This window comes from Oncorhynchus nerka, linkage group LG21 (genome assembly GCF_034236695.1).
Source record: "Oncorhynchus nerka isolate Pitt River linkage group LG21, Oner_Uvic_2.0, whole genome shotgun sequence".
NCBI lineage: Eukaryota > Metazoa > Chordata > Actinopteri > Salmoniformes > Salmonidae > Oncorhynchus > Oncorhynchus nerka.
Window position 1 is genome coordinate 19,364,944 of NC_088416.1, and position 12,450 is coordinate 19,377,393.

A 12,450-nucleotide genomic window follows, 5' to 3' on the forward strand; every position below is an offset into this window, starting at 1 on the left:
AGTTGGATTGACGGTGACTGACCCTGCTCCCCTTCTACCCCGTACAGCATCAGCCCATCCGCAGGAGGAGGGGAGAGAGCTCATTTGACATCAACAACATCGTCATCCCCATGTCTGTGGCAGCCACCACCCGCGTGGAGAAGCTGCAGTACAAGGAGATCCTCACCCCCAGGTACACAAGACACAAAATGGCCGCCATGCCTACCTCGGCATGAGGAAGTTGCCTCGAGTCAGGAAACTAATCACAAATCCAAAGATAGTTTGGTTATTTCCCCCATCTAATAGATTAATAACGGTTAGGATATGGGACTGTAATGCTGATCCTAGATATGTCCAGAAGGGCAAATAGCAATTGTTAGGATATGATTTGGGGGTCTGTAAGCTGATCCGAAATCTGTGCCTAAGAGAGAATGCCCAGAGCTACGCACATCAGCTGTACTCTCACTTGAACACACAAACACGTGGGTGGTGAATTACTGATGTATTAATTATCTGGCTTCCATTTTGCAGTTGGAAGGAGGTTGACATTTGTGCTAAGCCTATCGCTGAGGAGGCTGACATTGAGGAGGTAAAAAAAGATTTTCTCTTGGTATGACCTTTTCAGAATCTCAATTGGCGTAGTTTACCGATGCAGACCAGAAGTATGATTCAGTTGCACAGTGTTGTCCAAAGATGTCAAACATCTAGGTAGAGCTGCCACCAACCCCCAAATAACTGCTCGCTTTTCACCGTATAGCTCTGATGCAATACATTTAACGGTAATAACCAAACCAACGTTTGACTGCAAGCCGCATTCATCAAGTGTTACAGCACTAACTTGGAGTGCTGATCTCTCTCTCTCCCTTCTTCCCTCCCAGATTGAGGACCTGACAGACACTGCGTTCTCCCAGCTGCACCAGCCCTGCGAGGACCAGGAGCGTTCCCGCTGGAGCTGGACGGCCAGCGCCATCGCCAAGAGGAGAGGCAGCCGGTCAGTAACACACACCAAAACCCCCAACAACAAGACACACCCTACCCACATTATGAGTTGCAAGAAGACACCCCTGCAAAATGGGCTGCCCCAATACAAGACCCCCAAGGTCTGCCCCAATCCACCCACTCCCCATAGTTTTTCCAATAAGCAGTGTATGTGGAAGGTTTTTCTCATTTGTTTATTAATCCAGGAACCAGTCTTTTTGGTGTGATCTGTAGCAGAGATGAGGTTCTGAGCTGCATATTGATTGTGATTCTCGTATCTCGGAAACTTGACATTTTTGCACTGTCGTTTCTACCTAGAATAGCCAGATCCAGCACGTTATACTGCAGTGCAGCACAGGAAACACCTTGGCAAATAGCCTAGCGGTTAAGAGTGCTGGGCCAGGTCGCTGGTTCTCAGATCCCCGGGCGGATTAGGAGAAACATCTGCCGATGTGCCATTGAGCGTCGACGTTTTCCCTGGCCTTGACCCCACTCTCCTAGGGTCTCGAGGAGTTGGGATATGCATTAAAAAAAATCCAATTCATACACTCATACAGGTTACCCACTTGTACATTAGGTGAAACAGGACAAATATTATCCGCACCTATTTGACCTTTGGCCTTCTAGAATCTAGATGATAGGTTTCTCTACTTAAGGCTATTCTCCTTTCTGTTCAATTGAGGTCTAGCTGAAGACTTTGTTTCTGTTCTCCATGTCAAGTTAACTCCCCTTTCTCCCCCCCAAACCCCTTCCAGTTCGTATGTCAGTGGACGGTTGGATGGTCGCACTACTCCCCTACTGAGCAGCACCAACCCTTCCACGCCGCAGCCCTCCTCCCCAGACACAGCCCACTTCCACGCCCTGCAGGACTACGGCAGTGCCGCCTCCCCCTGCTCCCCGGCCAGCCCCGACCTGCTATCCTACCCTTACACCCCAGGGTGTTACACAGCGGGAGGGTACTCCTACACCCCTATAGGCTCCAGGGACTCCCACCGCCTGCTCTCCAACGAAGACACGCGCTGCTCCACACCTGAAGGCACCTACGAAGAACTGGTAGGCTCCCAATAGCGCAAACACTTCCGCACTATACACGCGTTCACACACTTCAGCTGTTTAATCAGTGTGTATGCCGTCTTTGTGAATACCGTGGCAGATTGTAGAGGATATATGAGAAGACACCTGGCCTTTTGGGGATAAATGTACACAGACAGACCGATTTAATCTTTGTGATAAGTGGGTGATAGCCCTGTGTTAAGTGGTGTGGTCTCTGATGGGAGTTTCCTCTCTCCCGCTCCAGGTTCCCATCCCAGTACATCCGTGGGACCGGAGGAGCTTCCCCCTGGAGAGCGACCCGCCGCCGGAGCCCGAGGAGCAGCCAGGGAACGCCGAGGAGCGCCCCTATAGAACCATGCGCTACATCTCCGGTTGCAAGACGGGCTCGTCCAGGTCCGAGTCCGACACCGGGGGTCCCCCCTCGCCGCTCCTTCCCCCTGACGACAGCAGCAAGCAGAAAGCCCCCTCCTCCACCACCACCCTCACCACCACTCTCACCAGACCCTCCCACCGATGAACGAAGGCTCTCACTGCATAAAGGACTCAACACTTTTTTTCTTTCACAAGAACTACATCAACAATGGAATAATGGACTCCTGTTGTTTGATATTCAAACATCAGTCAAATTCTTTCACAGTTTTTAGTGAACATAGACCGAGCCCCCCGTCAGAAATCCGTTTTGTTCTTTTCTTGCTCACTGAAATGGATAAATATATATAAAAGTGAATGAAAAAAGGAGAGCAATTAAACTGAAAGCTGAATTTGTGATGAGCAGGGCATATAGAGTTGCTTCCTGTTTCTGGGCCAATGGGATGAGGGCTAAGCAGCCACTCAGGCAGTGTGTGTACCTTTGTAGCTTTCTTTTCCCCGCCCCATGTCAGTTTTAAAATGGAGTAAAACAAAAAACAGCAATGCTTTGTTGTCATAGCTTGTTATGTTGTGTCACCTTGAATCAACCTAATATTTGTCCCTCCCCAGAGAATTGGTGTGAACCTGCAATGTTCCTTTCAGCACTTGTTTCACAGAGCTGTTGTAGTAATCTGAGTTTGCCATTTTCCTTGACGTCTGTCTGTGCTTTTCGTTCATCTGTTTGTCTGCATTGGTATAGTTGTTTAATAAGATATTTCCTTTCAACCCCGTCACATAGACTGATGGAACAAGTGGTTGTGGGCGGTGTATAAAATCATTTTAGCACGGCAAGTAACACCACCCTCAATATGATATTACACGAGTTTGAATAAATCATTCAATCAAATAAACCAAAGTGAAACAAATAATCATGTGAACTAATTTAACGACAGGAAAAAAAATGCATCACCTCTCCTACATAGGAATGATTCTATAGAAATGGAGGGAGTTGATATGAGTGTTCAACTGTGTGCATATTGAATTTGTCTTCATTTTCTTTGTGGTGTGCGTGCGGTTATTTCACGCTTTTCTGATTGGTTTGGAGAATGTGCAAGAAATCACTAAAGCGTGCAGTCAGGTTCCAATTACAAAGAAAGCTTGTATGTTTTTGAATGTAGTATTTTGGCTTTATCTTGACTCAAGGCCCTTCATTATTCACTCTATTTTAAATTTCTGTACCCTAGCTATTGACACGGGTTGCCGTAGTTCACATCCGATGCAACGTTTCCAGCTTGTAATGCATAATTGCCATGCAATTTGCATGTCACTTGGTAGAGTAAAAGAGAACATGAGACAAATTAGGGAAAAATATGTAAATGTACCTAATTAATCTCGTTCCTGTGTCACTGTTTTTTGGAATTGCACAAGGCAGATAATGTCAATGTTGGATTGTCAATGCAGTTCCACAATTGGATTAAAATCTTTTTGGGAGTTCAAATGTCAAATGCTTTTCATGTAACAATGCAAAAGAAAACTCCAAGTTTGGGTTGTTCATTAGAGCAGACAAATGGAAAATGTTGTGTAATGTTTGTTTTTTTTAAGTCCAGGTAGTCCCTGCCCATTATATTCCGTTTGGTGCATACTGAACACGGCCCAGTCGGCTGCCCTAGTTCCCAGCACCCCCTGCTGTGTCCCTCCCATCAGATGAAGTGGAGCATTGTACAGAAAGCCTCTAGACGAATCTCTCCATCTAAAAAGGCTTTTTATGTTTGAGTCACTTTAAGTCAGAAGGCTGTGGCCATCACACACACAGGAGGCTATGTGGGGATTTATCAGTTGTGGAGTCACTTTGACCATGCCCATCTCACCAACCCTCCCGCCGCCTGGCCGTTTCTACTTGGTCACTTTAAGTTAAAACCACATGTTCGCCCCAACCAATACCCTGCTCTTGTTCCAATTACTGCTAATCATGTCATGTTTGAGTCTAAGGAAAAAAATAAGAATGTGTGGGGAGGGGGGATCCTTCAGATCACTGTTCATTTGAGCCTTTATTGTCTCCACCTGCTTCCTTGATTCTGCTGTCTGTCATTGCAAGGAGGTAATGTGAGGTCTTCACTGGTGAATCCTTTGAATCATTCTCCCATAAGTCTACTCTTGGTTGGTCCAGACAGACTGACCAAAAGACAAACCTGACGCAATTTCTAGGGACCATCGATGCCTGTCCCTATCCCTTATTTCTCCTCACAGAAGTCCCCGTCATGAATCATGATCAACTATGGTTTGTCTGAGAGTGGGGATCAGAGGACTCACCAGAAACTGTTTCGATGTACAAGAAGGTTTGACTAGCGTTAAACAGATATTGTCTGGGCTATTTTCATACTTTCCAACGTGGTGTGTGGGGGTGGGTGAGTCTGGTATATCCTTTAGCATGTAATAGTTTGTACAAAAAGTATATTTTGTAAATAACTTAACTGTTTGACGTTCAGGCTGTAGCTGTCCTGATTGTATAGGGAGAAGACACGACAAGTACAAAATATTGAACTTTTCTTTATGCAGAGGTAACAAACAAAAAAAGTGTATGATTGATGAATCCGACGGGCAGGCAGCGTTTGTGCTTCTCAAAATAAAAGTGAATTATATTGTATCAACTGTGTCCTTGTGTTCCCTATGAAATTCGACACGTGGAAAGCCCTCGCATGTTTCACAAACGAGGTCAGTTTGACAGGAAATACCCCTGTCATTCTTTGAAACACCAGCACTCCTTAGTGTCTTCACAAATGTAATGGAAAGAAGAAACCTTTAACATTGCTCTTCCAATACTGACTTTATTTCCTAATCCAACATTTACAGCAACAAGTTATCAGTGTAAACCAAATATTAATAAAATGCACATCACAATAAGGACAATCACGACTGTCAAGATAAAACTGCAAACTCGGCAGAGAAGGAGAAACAAAAACAGGACATGGGATCATGGAGAGAAGCTAGATAACTTGTATCATTGCTCCCTTTTTTTACTGCACTGAAAAAGCCCCAAATTATCCTGTCTTTTCCACGTTCTTTCCTTTCCCTTAAGTTAAATTGACATTAAGTCCTAGGCCTACAACACCCTTTGCACCAACTTTCTCCCCCTCTTGTCACGGCATATTTAACTGCAGTACAATTATCAGTTTGCTTAAAATGTCAGTCATTTTTAAGAAAACGTTAAATGAGTTATAAACTTGAGGTTATGCCGTCCTTTCAGAAGAGTAAACCACTCCTTCAGATTCACTTGCGGTTACTTGGAAAAACTAGAAGAGTGATATGACATTTCAAATTTCAGCTTCGAAATAAGACTCATTTGGGGAAAAACAGCCTTACACTTTTGCGTAACATCATTCACCACACACAAAGAGCATAGGATTGTTTTATGGTACCTTTTCTACAATCGCCTAAAACAGTCTAAAAGGATATGTGGACTAACGTGAATATCAGTCTTAGTATCCCTACCTACATGTACAAATCTACCTCAATTTCCTTGTACCCCTCCCTGCACACCAACTCGGTACTGGTACCCTGTGTATATAGCCATGTTATCGTTACTCATTGTGTGTTTATTCTTTATTTTTCTGGGAAGGGCTCATAAGGAAGCATTTCACTGTTAGTCTACGCCTGTTTATGAAGTATGTGACAAATAACATTTGATTTGAGTATTTTTGGGCTAATATGCAAACATGTCTTACTTTGAACAGATTTGTTCAATCGTAACAATTAATATAATCCGCTTAACACACTTTATATGTGTTCAGCACAGTACATATTGTTCATGTTGACCATGAGGAGGAAAGCCATCCAGTTATCATTGCCACACATGTAGTAGTGGTCAACTTGAGAACTTCAATGTGTAAAAAATACCTTGCAAAAACAAGAATGCATCGTGAGGGTCTGGAGTAAAAAAAAATAAAGAATAACAGTGGGTGTCAGCAGGTGCATCTACAAGCATTCGTAAATATCAGTTTAATATGTCTTACATCCACATAAAAGGGCTACTAGTAGGAAAGAAAGTGCGCAACATAAGTTTTGATCTACTAAAAAAAATGGTGCTCGATCATTGAGAAGAAATATTTACTTTAGTTAAAATTCGCTACGTAAGTAGTGCGCTGTGGGTAGGTAGGGGATCATTTGATCATCTCGGACAAGAGAGAGGGAGTGTGCAAGTGCACACTTCGGGAGTAGGGTAGAGGTTTGGAGCGCAACCTATGTCCGGCTTTAGAATTTCATGCAGGGAAAATCAAGACTATTGTCTAGGCATGTGTGTTGTGGGTATGCAGTGGCATTTCGATTGCCTGACCACTCAAACTGAATTCTTCCTCTGCTCTATCGTTCCTACATACGTCAGTCGGAGACGGCCATCATTCAAGTCGTTTGTGGTGACAAAATCAAGAGGTGTTGTACAAAACAAAGTCATCGGCGATTGGGTCATCTCTAACCAATCAGTTTCAAAGCCAATGACGAATCTTCAAAACGACCCTATACCCAGGTGTGTTCTGGCTCTTGCCCAATCAGATGGTCTAGAATGGATTTCCATTCTAGAAATCGGAGAGTTACTCAAATCCAGACTCACTGCTGAGAAGAAACTAATGTATATGGGCGTGACGTTTGGCAGGAGCAAGGAGTTTGGGTAGCCAGGCAAGCATTTCTTATGCATTCATTAAATACTATAATCACAATTTGTTATGAATGTTCCGTAATTGTTATGGGTGTACGGATGTACCGTTAACTATTCTGTTGACTAGATATGAGCAGTGAATTTATAAGCCATTGCTAGGCACTTTTTTATTATTTTGAACTCTGTGGCAAATTTGAGCTGTTTATGATAAGGAATCAGTCCATATATTCCCAATATGCATTTATACATTTCTCAAACCTAGGATTGATGATATACCACCAACATACCAGCACGTAGACTATACCATACAAACAAACAAAACTCAACTTCAAAATTAGCAATCTTATCCAATTGATTGACGTTGTATGCACCATGTAGCCTAATTACTCCATTAAATCATAATTAATTGATTACTTCATTGCTTTCAATTGCTCAGCAATGGGATCATTGAAATGTTTTGAACAGGACATGGTCTTTAACTCCAAGTCAAATACTTTGGGTGTTTTCTCATAAACAGTTTATTTTATAATTTCACAAACGATGTCTATTTTAATCATCTCAAAGGCAGAGTCAATGTGCCTTTACTTGCACTCCATTCATTACATCACAGCAACTGTTTACGACAACGTTCGAATTTCAGAATGCCGTAAATACATCTTCGCGGATTTCTCAACTGGGGAATGTCAGTGATTTAAGCACGAAAGGGCAGCGGTCTTTTTGGCACTTGACATCGTTTGAATGCTATAGTACGGTGTCACTTTACTTTAGCTGACCTTTTCTAGTTGAGAAAAGAGTCGAGTCTTTGGCTACTTCACATTTTGAAGGCCTAAATTAGCATATTCAAACATCCACAGGGTGGCAATGCGCAATATTTTCATGCGAGCCTTTTTGTTCAAATTGAGCAGCCCAATTAATTGCACTGTTAAATGGAAAGTAGGGCAAATGTATTTTATAAGAAGACTGGGCTGCGAGTTTATGGGTATATAATAATGTTGCTTTTCTTTCACGTATATGTTTTCATGACCTGTGTCTACCTAACTATCAAGACCATAAACAGCTGTTCATTAAACGGAGCACTTTGCCCTGACTGATATCCCATGTCGGCAAAATCCTGCGAGCGAATTTGAATTTCAAGGAAGAAGGGAGAGACTGAGTGAGGTGCTTCTTTTTCTCTTCGTTTCTCTTTTTTTATCTGGCGGTTGGTTCCCTTGGTAACCTACAATGCTTTTTTTTCAGGGAGGGACGTGGTCGAATCACAGGCCTTGCTTGGCGAGGGAGGCGGAGACCTGGTCGGCAAGCATGGATAGCGGCGGCGTCTCTGTCATGTTCTGGCTTCCGGGGGACGACACGTTGCTGAGAAGATGGGCGGGTGAGCCGCCTGTGATGATCTCCACGGGGACAATCTCTGCTCCGTGGTCGGTACGGGCCTTCGCCGTCTCACGGAAACTCAATTTGTGGCTTTCAATCTGCAGGAGTGATAAATTAGATGTGAATGGCAATCATGGGCACCTGGAGTGATGAGCGAGATCTTCCATGTGTAATTATGCATCATTCATGGATTGTATGTGTGTAAACCTTCAGGGCCAAGTTTCCCGTTAATTAAGATTAGTCATAGAATAAAATGTATTCTAAATGGAGAATTTCCATTAAAAATGTATTCTAGTCAAGGACTAGGCTTAATCTGCATCTGGGATGAGTGGAAGTCAAATCAGAACAAATCCAGTATTGTACTTTCTATGTGATGACATCATAATGTAGTATAGCGAACAGAGGATGTGCATATCACTGAACACAGGACCAGTGATGCTGTTGTTTGAAAGGCTCTTGACTTTGTGTTAATGCCCTCTTCTGGTTAAAGATATACAAATCTCCCTCTTGATAGTGTGTGGAGTCCTATGGACATGCTGTGTATTTGGCTGCACAGGTGTGGGTGCATGCATGTTTTTAAAGGGGGAATTTAGGCCTTCATTTCAAGGATGAGTATCTATGTTGTGGCTGCATCTATCCAATTGCTTGGACAATTTTGCCGACTTTGGTCTGAAGTAAGACGTGTACTTACTGGAGACTTCTAGCTTTGCCAGGATGCCCCCTCGATTGGGCTGTGTTCAGAACAGGGCGATTGAGGGGGCTCAGTGGAGAGGCCAGTAGGGCTGGGGCTAGGACCTTCCCCATTTAGGGAGGTGTCACCTTCTCCAGAAACCCCCTCAGCTTCCTTCCCCTTCTCTCTCTATGGATGGATACCATATCCAGTTTGGATGGAAAACATGCGTTGAGGTTAAACAAAATAAATGAAACATAACAAAGGAATAAAACAAAATAAATTAAATGTATGTATATACAGTTGAAGTCGGAAGTTTACTTACCTTAGCCAAATACATTTAAACCATTTTTCACAATTCCTGACATGTAATACTAGTAGAAATTCCCTGTTTTAGGTCAGTTAGGATCACCACTTTATTTTAAGAATGTGAAATGTCAGAATAATAGCAGTGAGAATGATATTATTTCAGCTTTTATTTCTTTCATCACATTCCCAGTGGGTCAGAAGTTTACATACACTCAATTATTATTTGGTAGCATTGCCTTTAAATTGTTTAACTTTTGGGTCAAACATTTTGGGTAGCCTTCCACAAGCTTCCCACAATAGGTTGGGTGAATTTTGGCCCATTCCTCCCGACAGATCTGGTGTAACTGAGTCAGGTTTGTAGACCTCCTTGGTCGCACACGCTTTTTCAGTTCCATCCACACATTTTCTATAGGATTGAGGTCAGGGCTTTGTGATGGCCACTCCAATACCTTGACTTTTTTGTCCTTAAGCCATTTTGCCACAACTTTGGAAGTATGCTTAGGGTCAAGTGTCCATTTGGAAGACACATTTGCGACCAAGCTTTAACTTCTTGTCTGATGTCTTGAGATGTTGCTTCAATATATCCACATAATTTGCCTCATGATGCCATCTATTTTGTGAAGTGCACCAGTCCTTCCTGCAGCAAAGCACCCCCACAACATGATGCTGCCACCCCCGTGCTTCACGGTTGGGATGGTGTTCTTCGGCTTGCAAGCCTCCCCCTTTTTCCTCCAAACATAACGATGGTCATTATAGCCAAACAGTTCTATTTTTGTTTCATCAGACCAGAGGACATTTCTCCAAAAAGTACAATCTTTGTCCCCATGTGCAGTTGCAAGCCGTAGTCTGCTCTTTTTTATGGCAGTTTTGGAGCTGTGGCTTCTTCCTTGCTGAGCGGCCTTTCAGGTTATGTCGATATTGGACTTGTTTTACTGTGGATATAGATACTTTGGTACCTGTTTCCTCCAGCATCTTCACAAGGTCCTTTGCTGCTGTTCTGGGATTTATTTGCCCTTTTCACACTGAAGTAAACAGCTTGGAAAATCAGGAGGAATGGGCCAAAATTCACCCAACTTATTGTGGGAAGTTTGTGGAAGACTACCTGAAACGTTTGACCCAAGTTAAACAATTTAAAGGCAATGCTACCAAGTACTAATTGAGTGTATGTAAACTTCTGACCCACTGGGAATGTGATGAAATAAATAAAAGCTGAAATAAATCATTCCCTCTGATATTATTCTGACATTTCACATTCTTAAAATAAAGTGATGATCCTAACTGGCCTAAAACAAGGAATTTTTACTAGGATTAAATGTCAGGAATTGTGAAACTGAGTTTAAATGTATTTGGCTAAGGTGTAAGTAAACTTCCGACTTCCAACTGTGTGTGTGTATATGTGTGTATATATATATATATATATATATAGAAAGAAAGAGTCTGTACAAAAAAAATACATGCAAGTTCTTTAACAACTAAAAAGAAAAATTGTAGTTGAATGAGCTGAGCAAGAGATTGGTCTGCAGTGCCAACTTGGAATCAGAGAGAGAGAGGTAGTCTGAGTATCAGTCTCTTTAGCTAACATTCCACTCCTTGGCACTCTCATTGCCAAAGAGACTGGATACCAATGTGTTCCAATAATGTCTATCTGCAGACTGCGGTTACTACATGCCACACCCACTGCCATTGCGGCTGCTAACGCTGTCTCTGTTACACACTCCAGCACAGTAGGTGGCGGTAATGCACCAACGTTGGATGCCATCCACCGGAAACCCCCACCTAAGAAGGGGGCCGGTACACTGTGTCCTTCGACCCCGCCTGCCGAGCTCTGCTTTCCTCCAGTTCTGTTAACGATATGGTGAGGGAAGTAGCTAGCTAGCTGACTAGAACACTGGTACAGTGTCATTCTCCCCCACTCACCAAGCACTACCGGGTAGTGATTATCCTCGCCATAATGTTCAAATAACTGCTGGTTGGCATCCAATCAATGTTGCATTAACGCCACCTACTAGACTGGGGTATAACTCCCTTATACTCAGCTGAATTGATTTTTCTCTCAAAAATAAAATAAAAAATTACAACAAATACTTCACTCCTACTGTCACAGACTCATCTTTATCCTGACCCTCGGTACAAGCCTCGGGCTCTGAGAACTTAATCACACCTACCACCTCCGATACTTTGCCCTCATTCACTTCCATTTCTCATCCGGTCTTCAACTCACTCTGCTTACACTTTCTAACTTTCTTCTTTAACCAACCATCTCCTTTTTCCCCGCCATTTTTAAACAACTCAAGGTCACCCTCTTCTTCCCTCTCTCTCTCCTCTGCCTCTCTTTTTCCCTCCATATTCCAAGTATCTCCTTATGACAATAGTGCACTTCTCCTCACATCTTGTTCTAGCCTTGTCAAGGGACGCCATTTAACCGGCTGTCATAATCTCCGTACAATCAGCACGAACCCCTTGGGATGTAGCGCTCAACAGTGCATCCCACTTGTAAAGCAGCTACTTTGTCTTGATGTTTTTCTTCATCAATAGCTACCACGACGCTTTTCCGTTTCTAACAAGCGCGTTCCTCTCAACTGCCGGTCTCCTAGCTAGCTAGAAACGTCCTTAATGGCATTGGGCGTGGCATGTAGTAAGTGGGGCGTTGTGGGCGCAGCATGTAGTGGGCGTGGCATGTAGTACCCGGTCTGCAGATAGACCCTACTCACGTGTTCTGTGGAGAAAAAAAAAGTTCAAATATTTGCACAATAGTTGTGATTGGAGGATAGCTCTAAGGGTGAACGAATCAGGATCAAATCCTCCGTTTTCCCCGAGCTCATTAATGATAGAATGATCATATTTGAATATGGCAGAAAGGCCACTCTTTTGGCACATAACATGGAGTGTATTAGCTAAAGAGACTGGTTCACAGGCTAAATGAGAAGAGCTGCTGCCACCCAAACATGCTGGGCAAAGAGAAGAAGAAGGAGAGCAGGAGAATGGGTCGCCAGAGTAGGGAAAATATCATCTCTTGTCATAGGCTTAACAATTCAAATATTGAGCATCTCATTTGGTTCTGGGTACCAAGATTAGGGAAAATACTACCTCAGCGTTT

General features: G+C 43.2%; 2 protein-coding genes across 10 annotated transcripts in view; one reads left to right on the top strand and one right to left on the bottom strand.

Annotated features, from left to right (window-relative positions):
* Positions 1–5,002, top strand: part of LOC115104028 (KAT8 regulatory NSL complex subunit 1-like) — an 80,015-nt gene extending 75,013 nt beyond the window's left edge. For all 4 annotated transcript variants that reach the window (XM_065006408.1, XM_029625167.2, XM_029625169.2 and 1 more), the window contains 5 exons: positions 48–172; positions 511–568; positions 858–970; positions 1,713–2,010; positions 2,255–5,002. In XM_065006408.1, coding sequence (XP_064862480.1) covers positions 48–172; positions 511–568; positions 858–970; positions 1,713–2,010; positions 2,255–2,527 — 867 coding nt within the window. In that variant the 3' untranslated portion in view covers positions 2,528–5,002. The remainder of the gene's footprint in view (positions 1–47; positions 173–510; positions 569–857; positions 971–1,712; positions 2,011–2,254) is intronic.
* Positions 5,003–5,169: 167 nt separating this feature from the next.
* The window catches only part of LOC115104029 (microtubule-associated protein tau-like), a 43,446-nt gene continuing 36,165 nt past the window's right edge, over positions 5,170–12,450 (bottom strand). For 5 of the 6 annotated variants that reach the window (XM_065006415.1, XM_065006411.1, XM_065006414.1 and 2 more), the window contains one exon: positions 5,170–8,472. In XM_065006415.1, coding sequence (XP_064862487.1) covers positions 8,260–8,472 — 213 coding nt within the window. In that variant the 3' untranslated portion in view covers positions 5,170–8,259. Of the gene's footprint in view, positions 8,473–9,065; positions 9,234–12,450 lie in introns of all 6 variants that reach the window. The other variant, XM_065006410.1, reaches the window with a different exon arrangement.